Genomic DNA, 17,122 nt, shown 5'->3' on the forward strand with positions numbered 1-17,122 from the left:
CTGGGGAATGAACATGGGTTTAACATTAATCCCGAAAACTTAATTCACTTGTAGGGAATCTTAATTGAAAGCAGCGGGACCTCCGTCAAATAATGCCAGTGAAACTTGCATAGGATTGCAGCATCCACCTACACCATGGGTAGGCAAACTAAGGCCTGGCTTCCGGATCCAGCCCAATCGCCTTCTAAATCTGGCCCACAGACGGTCCGGGAATCAGCGTGTTTTTTCATGAGTAGAATGTGCCCTTTTATTTAAAATGCATCTCTGGGTTATTTGTGGGGCCTGCCTGGTGTTCTTACATGAGTAGAATGTGTGCTTTTATTTAAAATGAATCTCTGAGTTATTTGTGGGGCATAGAAATTCGTTCATTTTTAAAAATACATATATACAGTGGTGCCCCGCAAGACGAATGCCTCGCAAGACGGAAAACCCGCAAGACGAAAGGGTTTTCCGTCTGCAGAGGCGCTTCACAGGACGAATTTCCCTATGGGCTTGCTTCGCACTATTTCAAAACTGACCACAATTCCTCATTGAGAGGATCTGTTTGCTGACCATTCAGAAATACAGTGGTACCTCGGGTTACATACGCTTCAGGTTACAGACTCTGCTAACCCAGAAATAGTACCTTGGGTTAAGAACTTTGCTTCAGGATGAGAACAGAAATCGCACAGTGGCATGGCAGCAGCGGGAAGCCCCATTAGCTAAAGTACCTCAGGTTAAGAACAGTTTCAGGTTAAGAACAGACCTCCAGAACGAATTAAGTACATAACCAGAGGTACCACTTTACCTGTTTTGGACCAGAGATGCAGCCACAAGTTGGAAGCAAGCAAGTTTTTCTGTGAAACTTTACTGAATTGTTTGAACCTTGCTTTGGGCACTTACTATTTTTTCTTTCTGAGTTAAAAAATTGTTCCTCTGCATTTTGAGCAGAATGTGCAACTTTTTAAGAAACCGCATAGCTCCCCACCCCGACCCACTGCTTCCACCCCCACCCCCACCCCAGCCCTCCCCTCCCCTTCTCCTCCGTCTTCAATTGAGTGACTGCTACTTCTCAAATAATCAATATGTCAGTTAAAAACATGTCACGGTGTGGTCATTGTATGGTTCCCATTCAAAGTCCATGTCATTTAGACTTTCATTGGCAGCTATTTTGTCCCATTAAAAAGTTCAAGACAGCAATTTGTGAATCCTGCTCAGCCAAGTAGAACTGTGAAAAAAGGAGTTATTTTAAAAGTCAATTAATTGTGGTCTATTGGAGCCCTCCTCATTCAATTTTTTTTCAGGCCTTGTCACGGGCGAGCATCTGTCAGGTCTGTGTTTCCCAGGCTGCTATCAGATGCCGTTACATTGTAAATAATGGGTTCATTCAGGCTCTTTATTGGACTTTGTGTGGTAGACACATTTGTATATCATTTTACGGTGTAACAATTCCATTTACATAAAATATAGGCAATTATGTGAGCAAGTCCAAAAAGCTGTGGGAGGGAAGGAGGACCCCCCATTAAAATAATAATAAGCTAATTGAAAAGAAGGAGATAATTTAGGAGAGAATGCCAACACTTCGAATTCATGGTTCCATGATGATTCGGGAATAGAGTGTGTATGTTTAAAGATAATATCAGAAATACTCCAAATGATACCGTTTAATGCTACATATAATGTGTATTCATTGTTGGATAAATAAAACTACTCTTTTCCCCCCCTTCAATGATATTTTATTAAGTTTCAACACTTTTAACATATACAATCGAAACACAATTTCATCTTTGTCAACTTCCTACCCTGTTTTCCATGTTGTTTCTCCCCTTTTGCTGCATCCTATCTTCTATCTATTAAATCACAACCATGATAATATAATCTAATTACTTCTGTTGCTCATAGCTCAAATCCAACCTCTTTCCCCCCCTACCTTCTGTTGAAATAGGTAGTAAAACTCCCACTAGTTTTGCATATCACAGGACTCTGCCCATAGTTTTCTTTTTAGCACCGTAGTTGCTGAGCTAGTGATTGCAGATGAAACGGCTGAGCTAGTGATTGCAGATGAAACTGATTTATATTTCTGCCGAGTTTCCATTCTTCCCACCATAGATTGCTCAGTCAAATGAATAAAGCAAATACGTTTGTTTCCAAGACGCCAACAGTTGGTTTGGCTCCTTTGTGTGGATCTGAAATTCTTAGATCACTTAATTCACGAGAGACTCCTTGCGTGTTTGCTTGCTATTTTTAATTCCATGTGTGCAGATACATAAGGGGAAACTATTAAGACCTCACGCCAATTCAGGAAATTTTGAAGAAAGAAAAAAAGCTTTTTTCTAAAAGAAGAAACACTTTTTGTTTCTAGTCAATTCTCCTCTTGCACAAATGGTGTGCCTCTTTTTAAGGCAATGCTTGCTGTCCCTAAGCAGTTGCATGAAATATTTTTCTACAAACACAAAAATCTGCCAGAATAACGAGCAGCATTTATTGTAGTCTCTTAATTAATCAACAAACGTTAATATATACTTGGCAGCCCCAAAAACTATGCAGAAGAGCTCTGATAATCCTGAAAGCTTGGCATTGTCTTTTACCAACAGATGTTGTCTTTGGGGTTTGTTGCACCCAACATGTTTGACAAAGACTGCGGTCAGGTGGTTAATGTGAATCCTCAAAGTCAGTGACTATTGAGAACTACTTCCAGGTATAGGGTGGTACTCAATAAATAATAATAATAACTTTTAGCTAGCAAGAGTATGCTAGCTAGTGCATATGTGTAAACGACATCTGTAACAGCCAAGTATAACCTGGAGTTCATACCTCGGAATATATTTTGCCACTATCTCAATAGCATAGAAAGCCAGTGTGGTCTAGGGGCTAGTGTCGGACTAGGACTTGGGAGACCAGAGTTCAAATCCACTCTCGGGTGATGATAAAATAAAATTTTATTTATTCATTCATCCATTCGCTGCCCATCCGACTGGGTTTCTCCAGCCCCTCGGGGCAGCTGCCAACAGATTAAAAACAGAATAAAACATCACACATTAAAAACTTCCCTAAAATTTGTGACTTTGGGCCAACCACTGCATCTTAGTGCAACTTACTTCACAGGGTTGATGTGGGCATTAAATGAGGAGGGGGAGAATCAAATACAGCTTGGAGAAAAGGCGGGCTACAAACAGGGGTGCCAACCTGAATAAAACACATTGGGGGCCCAGTAAGCCCCACCTGCAGAAAATTGATCACATGATGTGGTGCACACACATCATTTGAATGGCAGTGCCCATCAACTTTGGGGGTGGGGGTGGCCTGGCCCCTTCAAATATTTCATGCGGGGGAGGGGGAAGACACAAAGAGACCTTGATCCCTAGGAGTTGGCTCTGGTGGCTACAGACGAAATAAGGAAATAAATAGGATGGAGATGAAAATCAACTTGCATGAGTTAGATGTTGGGCTGGGCAGGTCTACTTTTAAATAGCGACAGCGGGTTCGGCGAAATTAAGAAATGACCGCATCTCTTCAGAAGGAAAATGTCGAACAGTGTTTTACAATATGCTGACGGCTGTACTTTTTATTTTTTCTAACAAAAGAGTAGCTTTAAACGGAAGGGTCTCGTTTCAGCGCAACTTAAGTGAGACTCCTTTCACAGGAGCAGAGCAGAATAAGCTGCACGGACTTCTATTCACACAGCCTGCCGTTTATAGGGGTGGTCCCAGTCACTCAAAAGCTCATTAAAGAGTTTTCTCTCGCTTGGACTTCATGATAGCGTGTCGAGGAGTGTGGGGGGGGGGGGGAGAGCAGCCTGCAACCACTGTTTGGACTAAAAGAGGTGCAGACTCTACCAAAAAGAGCAGGCCTGTGCAGGCAGCAGGTATGAGCGACTCCTGCACCTTTGATAACCTGTAAACCTGTTAGAATTCCTGCTCTATGATTGCAGTATTGCAGTCATGGGATATTTATCTTTCACATGACGGCATATGTTTTGACTCCACAGAGTGGGAAGTGACAGAGACAGGATGTTTGTGTTACTGTGTTCCGTAAAGAGGGACTATTGTCCTTTGTTCTTTTTCTCTTTGCTGTCTGATGCTAGAGACAGAGGGAGCCATGTTGCACTGCTCCGTGTGTGTTTATATGTAAATAAAGTAGATTAGCCAAAATGCTGAGGTATGTCACGCATGATGAGCGAACACTGTGGATCCCTAAGTTTGCCGGTGTCACCTGGCATCGGTCGCTGTGATGTTCGGGTAGAAGAAAGCTTTTGAAGCTCCCAAACAAAAGACCAGGAGGGAGAGAACATGCCAGTCGGGCATGTGTCTCTGCCAGGGTCCTACTCGAGTGTAGGCTGAGCTCCTGACAACCCACCTTGATCTCCCCAGCAAGCCAGGCAAGGGGCATTGCTATGGGTCACAGAACCATTCCAGTCTGGCCAAAAACCTCTGAAGAGAATGCCTGATGAGGTGTAGACAACCCCAAGGCCATTCTGGAGTATGGACTTCATCCCTGAGGTTCCTTGCACCACACTGGACACAGGTGTGGCAGCAGAACATGGAACCTTTCTCAGATAGTACCAACATCTCCTTGTCTCAATCTCTGTGGTGGTGTGCCAAGTCGGCTACTTTGCCAGGCTAAACAAAGCCTCTGTAGCTGGTTAGTGGATGTGACGTTTGCCCTCCTAGGTGTGTGACATCATACCGGGTTCATAAGGAAAGGGTTAACTAATTGTAACCAATGGGATTGTAGCCAATTCAATGCTTTTGAAGTATGGTGCTGGAGGAGACTCTTGAGAGTCCCATGGACTACAAGAAGATCAAACCTCTCCATTCTGAAGGAAATCAGCCCTGAGTGCTCACTGAAAGGACAGATCCTGAAGCTGAGGCTCCAATACTTTGGCCACCTCCTGAGAAGAGAAGACTCCCTGGAAAAGACCCTGATGTTGGGAAAGATGGAGGGCACAAGGAGAAGGGGACGACAGAGGATGAGATGGTTGGACAGTGTTCTCGAAGCTACCAGCATGAGTTTGACCAAACTGTGGCAGGCAGTGGAAGACAGGAGTGCCTGGTATGCTCTGGTCCATGGGGTCACAAAGAGTCGGACACAACTAAACGACTGAACAACAACAACAAACCAATGGGAACCCAAGGGGCAGAGATAACTGTGTATAAGGTTTAAGCACAGAGGGTTTTGGGGTGGTGGAGTTAGAAGTAGGGTGGTTGAGAAGACAGTCTGGAGTTAGAAGAGAAAGAGAAGATAAGTCTGTGGGTTGGGCTAGTCTGGTGTGAGGGAGTGAGAGAATTTGTTAAGAGGAGTCAGTCAAACAGTTGAGATCAGTCAGAAGGTATTAGGAAGGTATAGGCCGGTAAAGAAACTAAAAATACTGATAGGATTATTATCTGAGAAACCATAAACTTGTTAATGTTTGTAAAATAAACTCTTTTTTTTTTTGGTTCACTTTTAACAACTGACTGGACTCAGTGTTTTACCAGAGAGTAACTGGTTGGTGGCGGCGGGGAAGCGAGCAGTGGTGGCACAGGGATCAACAGACCGTTAAACATCCGGGGACCCTGTGTGATCACCACAGTGGAGTTCAAAACACATCTGATATTGGAGACAATACAATTCCGACTCATACTTCCTCTGTTCTTTATTTTTATTAGCAAAGTGCTTTACATTCTTTATTGTTTGCCCTCACAACAACCCTGTGAGGTAGGCCACTACAACTTCCCCCTTTTCCCAGTCAGGAAGTGGGTTGACTTAACTTGCCCACGACTGCACGACGGGTCCATTGCCGAGAAGAGACTTGTGAGCTAACCTGTCGCTATTCTCGGCTCCCTTTCCCTTAAAGAAAACGCACACTTCTCTTTTGACGTTCCACCTCTGCCAAACAACACGAGCGCCATCGCTCTCCCTTATACGCAAAGCTGTCCTGAAATTGGTCCTTTGGATCATCACGACAGGCATGGCGACTCCTTAGTCAAATGGAAACTCACAGGGATTTGCCCCCCTCTCAATAGCTTTGTGATAGACAGCACCGAAGTCTTTAAATCGCGGGGCACAGCCCAGCCAAGCTTCCCCAAAGTGCTCATTGCCCGTGAAGAGGAAATCACCGGTTCCTTTCTTCACCTTACATTGCAGCAAGGTCTTGACGGGTCCTCGCCATTCGCCGCTCACTTTATCTTGCTGAAAGATCTGGTTTTTCTGCCTGTAGACCCGCCGCGCGCCGACTTCCACCTGGGACATGTGGTTCTCCGCATCGTGGGTGACGTTGTGGATCGATCCTCTCACCACTAGGTGTAAAATTTGCGTGTTTATTTATAAGGGATTTATGAATCACCCCTCCTCCAAATGGGCACAGGGCAATCCGTAACAAACATAATTTTGAAAACAGGTGAGTGCATTTTGAAACAACAAATCGTCGAAACACTGACTCATGTAATGCTGCTAAGGATGAAATATTGCATTATCAAGCCTGGGCAAAGAAAACTGTTTCTTAGTTGACACCTGAACACCAACAATGTGAAGACAGGTGTAACTCTAAGGGCGAAGATTCCATCTGGGCCTGTGGGTCAAACTTGGCCCACCAGTGGGTCTAATTTGGCCCACGATTCCATTTCCCCCAAACCATGCCCATCATCTGACATCACTTAACCATCCAGGGGTCCTTTGCCTTTTTTTACCTTTTACTTTATAAAGTAATGGCTTGGCTTCCCCCAAATAACTATGGAATGTGTAGTTTGTTAAGGGTCCTGAGAGTTTTCAGCAGACCCCCTTTCCCTCACAGAGCTACCATCCTTAGGGTGGTTTAACAGTCAGTCCCTCATTCCAGAAAACTCTGTGAATTGTAGCTCTGTGAGGGCAATAGGGGTCTCCTGACGCTTTTCAGCATCCTTGGTAAGCTACACTTCCCATGATTCTTTGGGGGAAACAGTGACATTTTTGAAGTGGTATCACGGTGCTTTAAATGTCATGTGTGGATGTGCCCAACGTCTTCTACTCTGCTCAAGTCGGTAGTTCATTTCCCTCCTTCTCTTGCTCAGCTAAAGCAATGAGCCCCACTGCTTTTCAGTTGATTAAGTTACCAGCAGGGCCAGATTTAGGTCTGATGAGGCCCTACGCTTCTGAAGGTAATGGGGCCCTTCATATGTCCAGCTGTCCTTTGTCAACAACAAATTGCCGCTGTTTTTTGTGTTGAATACACGCTATAGTTATGGACCTCATAGGTATCTAAAGCCATTTGCACATGTTGTCATGCAACAGGTGACCTATATATAGGTACCCTATATATAGAAAAGAGCAAACCAGTGATATTTTAGGGAGCAGGCTAGTAGGCGGGGCCCATTACTTACATCATAGGAGCCTAAACAACACAAAACACTGTTGCTGTATGTAGGTTTGATTTTATTTGTTTTTTATCTTATATTTTGGAAATGTACATCCAGTTCCCCCCCCCTTTAATTTTTTTGGGATCCCCAAGAGAGTGTGACCTTAAGCTATAGCTTGTTTAGCTTTTGCGTAAATCCAGCACTGGTTACCGGGGTCTCAAGTGAGGAAGTTGCTCCTTGCTAGGCCTGCAAAACACACACACACACACACACACACACACAAACACACACACACACACACACACACGACAGGCAGATGTTGTGCTGAAAGCCACATGGTGGGGGGCATTGAGACTTAAAGCATCCACAGAGCAGACGAAATAGCCCTCAGAACTGACTCTATTTATGGCTTCACTTCCATGCCCTGAGTTTAGCAGTTGCCACCACCAGGTTTGTGTGTGTGTTTGTGTGGATTAGATCAAATAACTGGTTGTGAAAGTGCAATTGACCCCCAAAGCACACTTAGCTTTATGGTTCATAAGAGCGGAGGCCCTCAGACCTCAGGAGCAACTTGGAGCAGGAGGAACAAGAGCATTATAGTTTGTCAATAGACTTGACTGAAGCTGAGTGCGGGGAGGGGGAGAGAAGGGGAACAGAACAGGGGGACATCTGTTATGCTAAAAGGCTAGTGGCTCCAGGAAATTGGATTAACTAAGGAAGTTCCCGAAATCTTCCTAAGTAAGTTCTTTGTGCCTATGACATGAGTGAGATAATTATCCTCAAAGGGGGAAGATTTCAAATGCTGCCTTCTTTTGCAGACAAATTCCATAATTGATTAGTTGGTTTGGGGTGCCTTATTTTCGATCACAAGTAGAAATTGTTGTCTGAGAGCTATAGGTGTGGAAATGGGCTTGTGACCAAGTTAGGGACGATTTATTCACCCACAGGCCTTTAAAAATATATACCGTATATTTTGCTCTATAAGACTCACTTTTTCCCTCCTAAAAAGTAAGGTGAAACGTGTGTGCATCTTATGCAGGCTGCGCAGCTATCCGAGAAGCCAAAACAGCAAGAGGGATCGCTGCTTTCGCTGCGCAGCGATCCCTCTTGTTGTTTTGGCTTCTGAGATTCAGAATATTTTTTTTCTTGTTTTCCTCCTCCAAAAACTAGGTGCGTCTTGTGGTCTGGTGCGTCTTATAGAGCGAAAACTACGGTATATTTAATGAGGAGGGGTGTTTTGTCAGGCAGAATTCAGGGTGCACTCAAGGCAGTGGCCGTCTAAATGCTATCCTGAGGACCCAGATTTCAATGTAGAGCATCACGACAAATACAGTGGAGCCAGATGTATGTGACGGATCATTCTGAAGTTCACAATCGGTCTGGGATGGCAACAAAAATAAAAGTCGCCATGGCTCGAAAAGATGCCCACCCCCAGCCCTCCCCAAATAGTGATGTGAATTGGCTTTGAGGAGACCTTTACACAATGAGCCAGTTCATACGACTTGCAGTGCAATATAAGTTCACTGGATCTTACTCCCAGGAAAGGGGTTACAGAAGACAGAATGGCCCCCACTAGGCATGATTGGAGTTGGCATGGAAGTTCTATCTGTGACGACCCATTTGTTCATGAAAATCATCGCTGGACGTTTCAGTGATGTGAACCTTAAAGACCATTAGCAGCGTGGAACCATTGTAGGGCTCAACTCAGTGGTACATACCAGATCCTGCCAGAACCAGTTAGTCCTGCAGGAGACAAGTTTTCGACAGTCAAACCTCGGTTGTCGAATGTACAGTAATCCATTCTGGAAGACCGTTTGACTTCTGAAACATTTGACAACCGAGCCACGGCTTCTGACTGGTTGCAAGAGCTTCTTACACTCAAGCAGAAGCAGCGTCGGACATTAAAGTTCCAAGGAAAACCAGAGCATTTACTTCCAGGTTTTTGGCTTCCGGGAACCGAAATATTCAAAAATGGAACCGTTCGAGAACAGAGAGAGAGAGAGAGAGAGAGAGAGAGAGAGAGAGACTGACTAGGGGAGTGTGACTCTGTTGACCTTCCTCAATTTCTCAACACTTTCAATACCATAGACCATGATATCCTTCTGGAGCAACTTTGTGTTTGGGATTGAGGAGACTGCATTGCAGTCATTCCATTCCCTTCCTACTTGTGGGTGACCACACACTCCAAAACTCTCTATGATTCTGCTCAGCAGTTTCATACAGATGTTAAAGAACATGGACCAACCCTCATACTAGACACCCCATGGAGCTTAGCAGTGTTCCCCCAAGAAGTCATTATTAGTTGGTTGCAATAATGGACTGGGTGAGGGCCAGGAAACTGAAGTTCAATTCGGACAAGACTGAGAGGCTGTTGCTAGGCAGTTCCTCACCAGTGAGGATACTCAGTGCTCAGAGGCACTAGGCTATGCTCCAACTTAACAGCTGATCAGCGAGAGGCCTTTCATTCAGGCTGCAGTCCTACCTGCGCACTTACCTGATGAGACACAGTGGGATTTACTTCTGAGTCTAAACACGCACAGGACTGCCCCGTTTGCACCTCTCCAAAAAAACGATGTTCTCCTGCCAAGCTCACTTACCAAAATCACTGCTGCAAATAGCCATGAGAAGTTCCATGTTGTCACAGGGGCGGCACATAGCTGGGGAAGGAAAACACGAAGTCAATAAGGAGGATTGCCAGAGGGCTCTTGAACGAGTCCCAAACGGTAAGCCTGCTGCAACGACCTTATTGGCATCTGGGTCAAGTTTTGCCTTCATTCTGAGCATCTGAGAGCATTTGTATGATTTTCTGTAACATGGGGTGGGGGAGTGGAATCTGGGTTCCTGCAAACGTTGATGGACCAGAGCTCCATACAAGATGGGTGACACCTGGCTTGAGAGCAGTACATGTGAAAAGGATCTAGGAGTCTTGGTTGACCACAAACTTGACATGAGCCAGCAGTGTGACGCAGCAGCTAAAAAAGCCAATGCAATTCTGGGCTGCATCAATAGGAGTATAGCATCTAGATCAAGGGAAGTAATAGTGCCACTGTATTCTCATAGAATCATAGAGTTGGAAGAGACCACAAGGGCCATCGAGTCCAACCCCCTGCCAGGCAGGAAACACCATCAGAGCACTGCTGACATATGGTTGTCAAGCCTCTCCTTAAAGACCTCCAAAGAAGGAGACTCCACCACACTCCTTGGCAGCAAATTCCACTGTCGAACAGCTCTTACTGTCAGGAAGCTCTTCCTAATGTTTAGGTGGAATCTTCTTTCTTGTAGTTTGGATCCATTGCTCCGTGTCCGCTTCTCTGGAGCAGCAGAAAACAACCTTTCTCCCTCCTCTATGTGACATCCTTTTATATATTTGAACATGGCCAGAACTGGACACAGTACTCCAGGTGAGGTCTGACCAGTTCTGGGCACCACAGTTCAAGAAGGACACTGACAAACTGGAACGTGTCCAGAGGAGGGCAACCAAAATGGTCAAAGGCCTGGAAACGATGTCTTATGAGGAACGGCTAAGGGAGCTGGGCATGTTTAGCCTGGAGAAGAGGAGGTTAAGGGGTGATATGATAGCCATGTTCAAATATATAAAAGGATGTCATATAGAGGAGGGAGAAAGGTTGTTTTCTGCTGCTCCAGAGAAGTGGACACAGAGCAATGGATCCAAACTACAAGAAAGAAGATTCCACCTAAACATTAGGAAGAACTTCCTGACAGTAAGAGCTGTTTGACAGTGGAATTTGCTGCCAAGGAGTGTGGTGGAGTCTCCTTCTTTGGAGGTCTTTAAGCAGAGGCTTGACAACCATATGTCAGGAGTGCTCTGATGGTGTTTCCTGCTTGGCAGGGGGTTGGACTCGATGGCCCTTGTGGTCTCTTCCAACTCTATGATTCTATGATCCTTTCACCCCATCTTTTGGCCCTGCTGCCTGCAGCCCAACAACATCTGAAGAGTCACAGTTTCCTCACCTCTGACCTTGAGGGGCCTTGTGATAATCCGCTCAGGAGCATCTGTTTCCAAAGCAGTACATACTGGTAATTTCTGTCAATTGCTCAGGCCTGTAGAGGTCAGCTTCTTACCCTCCAACATTTCTCCAGTGAAAATAGGGACATTTGACAAATATATGAGGTGTGAGGTCTTTTTAAGACAAGCAATCTCTGGTATTAGATATCTTGGACGGTTCACTAGGAATGCGTGCTCATAGCATTCAACCTGTTTCTTCTTATATTATTTGAATTATTTTATAGTTTAACCGGTGGGGATGCAAGAGGGGGCCTTTTTGTTGGATTGTAATTATTTGTATGTTTTAAACAGATTATATATATGTACAGTTGTACCTTGGAATTCAAATGGAATCCATTTTGGAAGTCCGTTTGGCTTCCAAAATGTTCGGAAGCTGCAAAAGCCCCATCAGGTGTTCGGTTTCCAAAAATAGTTCACAAACGGAAACAGTCACTTCAGAACAGTCCATTCAGGAGCCAAAACATTCGAGAACTAAGCTGTTCAAAAACCAAGGTACAGAGTTTTAATATTACCAATGTTTACCTATTTTTTAATGTTTGTTTTCCCTATATTTCCCTATGTTTTTATCTGTAAGCTGACTTTAGGGGAAAAGGCAAGGTATAAATATATGCTAATTAATAAATAGTAATAATAATAGCAGAAAAATGGGGAAAAGTTTTATTTTGCTCTTCAGGGCTTCTGGTATAGCCGATTGATTGGCTGGCTTTGCTTTCGTTTTATCTTTTGACCTGGTTGCAGCTGCTGATGTGAATAGCTTGCTTTTTCTTATATAGATATATATGTTTGATATTTTATTGATCTAATTGTTTTATGAGCAGCTTTTGGGGTGGGATGGGGTTATTTCATGTGAGCTTGAAGATCCCCGTCCCCACATGAGGTTCGAACACCAAACTGGGGGAAATGAGACCCACACGTAATCGTTTACCTTCCACGAGCGCCATTTTCTGGAAGTCTGGGCCTGTGACGGTCTTGTTGCTCAGCAACTCGTACTGGAAGCTGGCTGTCCTGCGGCTGATGTCCCTCTGAGGACTGGCCTGCAGGAAAAGCGCCACCCGCTGGGGTGTGCGGGTGCTGAAGCAGGAGACTTGGTGCAAGCGGGGCTCTTCAGCATCACTCAGCAGCAGGTGGAGCTGCCCGTCCCTCTCCACGTAGATGTTGGCACCTTGGAAAGTGTTGGACGGCTTGATGCAGACGGCGGTGTGCTGAGCGCTGGACAGGTTGGGCTCCAAGATGACGCGGAGGGCTCGGGTCGGGTACATCCATTCCAGAAAGCCCTCGGTGCAGCGCAGGTGGACCTGCTCCACCGCACGGGAGCGGGGCTCCCAGCTCAAGCCGCTAGAAAACAGAGGGGTGGACAGCTGTGACAACCAAATCTCTCTATCTGGCCCTTGGGACTCTATCCAGGCCAAACCTCCTTCCATAACCAAACCCCTTGCCATAGGACACACCCCTTACCAGCCGTGCTTTGCCTCCATGAGTGTTTTTGTCCAGATGGAATAATAATAATAATAATAATAATAATAATAATAATAATAATAATTTATTATTTATACCCCACCCATCTGGCTGAGTTTCCCCAGCCACTCTGGGCGGCTCCCAATCAATACAGCATTAAATATTAAAAACTTCCCTAAACAGGGCTGCCTTCAGATGTCTTTTAAAAAGAAGATAGCTGCTTATTGCCTTCCCATCTGCTGGGAGGGCGTTCCACGGAGCGGGTGCCACTACTGAGAAGGCCCTCTGTCTGGTTTCCTGTAACCCCACTTCTCGCAATGAGGGAACCGCCAGAAGGCCCTCTGCGCTGAATCTCAGTGTCCGGGCTGAACGATGGGGGGGAGACACTCCTTCAGGTATACAGGACCGAGGCCGTTTAGGGCTTGAAAGGTCAGCACCAACACTTTGAATTGTGCTTGGAAACGTACTGGGAGCCAATGCAGATCTCTCAGGACCAGTGTTATGTGGTCCCGGCGGCCACTCCCAGTCACCAGTCTAGCTGCTGCATTCTGGATTAATTGCAGTTTCCGGGTCACCTTCAAAGGTAGCCCCATGTAGAGCGCATTTCCGTACTCCAAGTGGGAGATAACTAGAGCATGCACCACTCTGGCAATACAGTCTGCAGGCAGGTAGGGTCTCAGCCTGCGCACCAGATGGAGCTGGTAGACAGCAGCCCTGGACACAGAATTAACCTGCGCCACCATGGACAGCTGTGAGTCCAAAATGACTCCCAGGCTGCGCACATGGTCCTTCAGAGGCACAGTTACCCCATTCAGGACCAGGGAGTCCTCCATACCTGCCCGCCTCCTGTCCCCCCAAAACAGTACTTCAGTCTTGTCAGGATTCAACCTCAATCTGTTAGCAGCCATCCATCCTCCAACCGCCTCCAGGCACTCACACAGGACCTTCACTGCCTTCACTGGTTCTGATTTAAAAGAGAGGTAGAGCTGGGTATCATCTGCATATTGATGAACACTCAGCCCAAACCCCCTGATGATCTCTCCCAGCAGCTTCATATAGATATTAAAAAGCATGGGGGAGAGGATGGAATGGAATTATTATTATTATTATTAGTAGTAGTAGTAGTAGTAGTAGTAGTATACCACCCCTATACCTGCAGGTATATAACACCACAATATAAAAACACAAAATACAAAATAAAACCCCAAACAAGCCAATAAACCACCCCACTCAGGATTGGGGCATCAGACCGGATCTCTCAAGTGTGGCACTGAATGAATTTCCTCAACACTGACAGAGGAAACCACCTATTGAGGAGCAGAGAGCTTTCATCAAAGCTAACCACACTGTTGAGATGGGTATGGTCCTTTGCTTTGACTGATAAACTTACACAACTCTTTAGAATGATGTGTGGAGCAACAACAACAACAAAAGGATCCCTTTGATGCTGATTTTGCTTCAGATTTATTCCTGTTATCAACTGTTACCTAAAGGTAAAGGTAAAGGACCCCTGGACGGTTAAGTCTAGTCAAAGGCGACTATGGGGTTGCAGCGCTCATCTTGCTTTCAGGCCAAGGGAGCCGGCGTTTGTCCACAGACAGCTTTCAGGGTCATGTGGCCAGCATGACTAAATCGATTCTGGCACAACAGAACACTGTGACAGAAACCAGAGCTCATGGAAATGCCGTTTACCTTCCCACCACAGCGGTACCTATTTATCTACTTGCACTAGTGTGCTTTCGAACTGCTAGGTTGGCAGGAGCTGGGACAGAGCAATGGGAGCTCACTCCATCACAGGGATTCAAACCACTGACCTTCTGATCGGCAAGCCCAAGAGGCTCAATGGTTTAGACCACAGCACCACCCGCATCCAACTGTTACCTAAAGGAACCTCATCCCCCCTCCCTGTAACTCATACATATTTTTGGCTTGGTTATTAACTTAACTCTGGGTAGCTCTGTTGGTTAGAGCATGGTGCTGATAACACCAAGGTCGCAGGTTCAATTCCCATGTGGGATAGCTGCATATTCCTGCATTTCAGTGGGTTGGAAGAGATGATTATCAGGATCCTTTACAACCCAATTCTAAGGTTCTGATTGTATGCTGCTGCTATTTTCTGCCTTATACACAAAACCTGCATTTTGCTTTGCACCTAGTTACCAATACACATTATTTTGTTGTTTTTGTGTGTTGTTTCATGTTATTCTTAATTTTAAAAAACCTACACACACAAATTCATACATATAAAACTAACAATTTTGGTCTTCTGACTGGTGTGTATGTTTACTCACATATGAATTTATCTCTGGACTGGAGTCACATTCACCAATAGCAATTTTGGGACAGATATTTAGGAAGTCAGTCTTTGAGCCAGAGTAGGCCTGAGGCTAAAGGGGAAATTTTCTACTCAGTCAAATATCAAATCTAACAATGTGATTTATGGATGTCAGTTCAGCTTTCAGCACCTACATGCTTCAGATTACAGAGCAGAACATGGCTGCTTTTAGGTAGCCAATTGATGCATTCTGTACATTGTCGAGACAAAAAAGTTTTTGCTTTTTTAAAATAAGTAAAAATGTAATTATACAGGGATCATTTCGGAACAAGCAGTCCATATTTAACAACTGCAGAAAGTTAGAGCTTGATGGGGTGGTGTTGGGGAGCCTTGTGTAGCGTGATTCTGTACATACAGACTCAGAAATAAGCCCCATTGCATTCAGGAGAACAATATTTTATGCATTTGGAGGAGTGTACATTGCCCCAGCCTTAAAATCCCTTTGAGTTCAGTGGGAGAGCAAAGTTGAAATCGCTTCCATTGAACTCAATGGGACTTAAACCTATCAGACTGTTTGCCAGGACAATGTGCTTAAATCTGCCAGGTATTTAAAATTACGCTATTATGCTATGAGAATTATGCTGTTAATGTTGTGCACTGCCCTGGAATCTTTGGATATAGAAACTGAATTAATAATAATAATAATAATAATATCCATTTCCTCGGCGGATATAGAAACTAAATTACGGTAATAATAATATCCATTTCCTCGGGCGGATGTTGTGCACTGCCCTGGGATCTTCGGACATAGAAATTGAATTAATAAGAATAATATTCATTTTCCTCTGGCGCGTAAGTTGCGCGTCGCTTTGCCTCGCCCTCTCCGCCCGCGGCTTACCTGCCCTTCCAGCTGCAGTAGTCGGCGGCGCACGGCTGCAGCCATAGGCGGAGCAGCAGCGGGAGCAGCATCCGCATCCGCGGAGCCGGCGTCCCTGCGCGCTTGCTCCGCGCCTCCCGCTCCGGGGACATCAAGCGGCGGCTTGGGGGCAGCTGGGGGCCGAGCCAGCGCGAAGCCAATCCCTCCGTCGAGAAGGGAAGGAGAGGGGAGCCAAAAGGGTGCCTCTTTTTCCTCTCTCTCTCCGCGGTAGGGAGAAGGAAAGCGGCCTCGTTGGAGAGCGCTGGATGGAGACTGGAGAGACAGAGGCGCGCGCTGTGCGCAACAGGACGAAGCGAATGAAACGCGAGAGCCTGCGACCCTCGCTACCCGCGTCCCATGCCTGTATTTCAACGAGGTCTAATCTGCGGTTGAGTTGACAGATGTCCCTGGTTTTCCAGAACTCCCACTTCTCCCCCCAGCATCGCCAAACACAGGGGCTGCGCTTTGTTGCAAAGAGGCGCCCCCCCACAACCAAACCAAATTATACATACATAAGAAAGCAAGGAGCGTCCTCGCCATTATTGAATGCCTAGTTAATGTGCATGCGTGCATTTAGTTGTTCATGTATGGCCTGTGGGTCGGAAAGGTGGTATAGGAAAGAAAAGCAGCAACTTCTTATCGTTATTATTATTTTATTTTATTATTATTTCCATCTCATTATTACATCTCTCTCCTGCAGCCTTCATCACTAACGCTAGGACCAACAACGGGTCAATACAGACCGCATAAGAGATGATGCCGAAATGGCAAAATTAACTGGGAAGCTCAGAAATCAAGAAGACAAGAACTTTAAGAAAACCACACTTGCAAAGTCATGGAGACTATGGATAAGTTAGAAGGACAGGAATTTGGATATGCAGTTGTAAATATTATCATTATCATCCATGGAAAGGATGGGGGGGTGGAGTCAGGAAATTCAGAGTAATATCAATATTTGTATTTGGAGTTGTTTTTTGTTACGTTTATGCTTTTTAAAAAATCAAATACAAAAATTGTTTTTTTAAAAACACAATACAGTGGTACCTCGGGTTACATACGCTTCAGGTTACAGACTCCGCTAATCCAGAAATATTACCTCGGGTTAAGAACTTTGTTTCAGGATGAGAACAGAAATCGTGTGGTGGCAGCTGGAGGCC

The 17,122-nt window shown here is 45.2% G+C and overlaps 1 protein-coding gene across 1 annotated transcript; it reads right to left on the minus strand.

Annotated features, from left to right (window-relative positions):
* Window positions 1-5,442: 5,442 nt before the first annotated feature.
* LOC310671620 (meteorin-like protein) lies at window positions 5,443-16,592 on the minus strand. The gene is made up of 4 exons (XM_083427974.1): window positions 15,948-16,592; window positions 12,245-12,654; window positions 9,890-9,949; window positions 5,443-6,257 (listed from the first exon to the last, which is right to left on the minus strand). The coding sequence occupies exons 1-4, from the start codon at window positions 16,076-16,078 to the stop codon at window positions 5,941-5,943; spliced, it is 918 nt and encodes a 305-aa protein (XP_083284100.1). The 5' UTR covers window positions 16,079-16,592; the 3' UTR covers window positions 5,443-5,940.
* Window positions 16,593-17,122: the final 530 nt, after the last annotated feature.

Source organism: Podarcis tiliguerta (genome assembly GCF_965153285.1).
Source record: "Podarcis tiliguerta genome assembly, chromosome: 2".
In the NCBI taxonomy this organism is placed as follows: domain Eukaryota; kingdom Metazoa; phylum Chordata; class Lepidosauria; order Squamata; family Lacertidae; genus Podarcis; species Podarcis tiliguerta.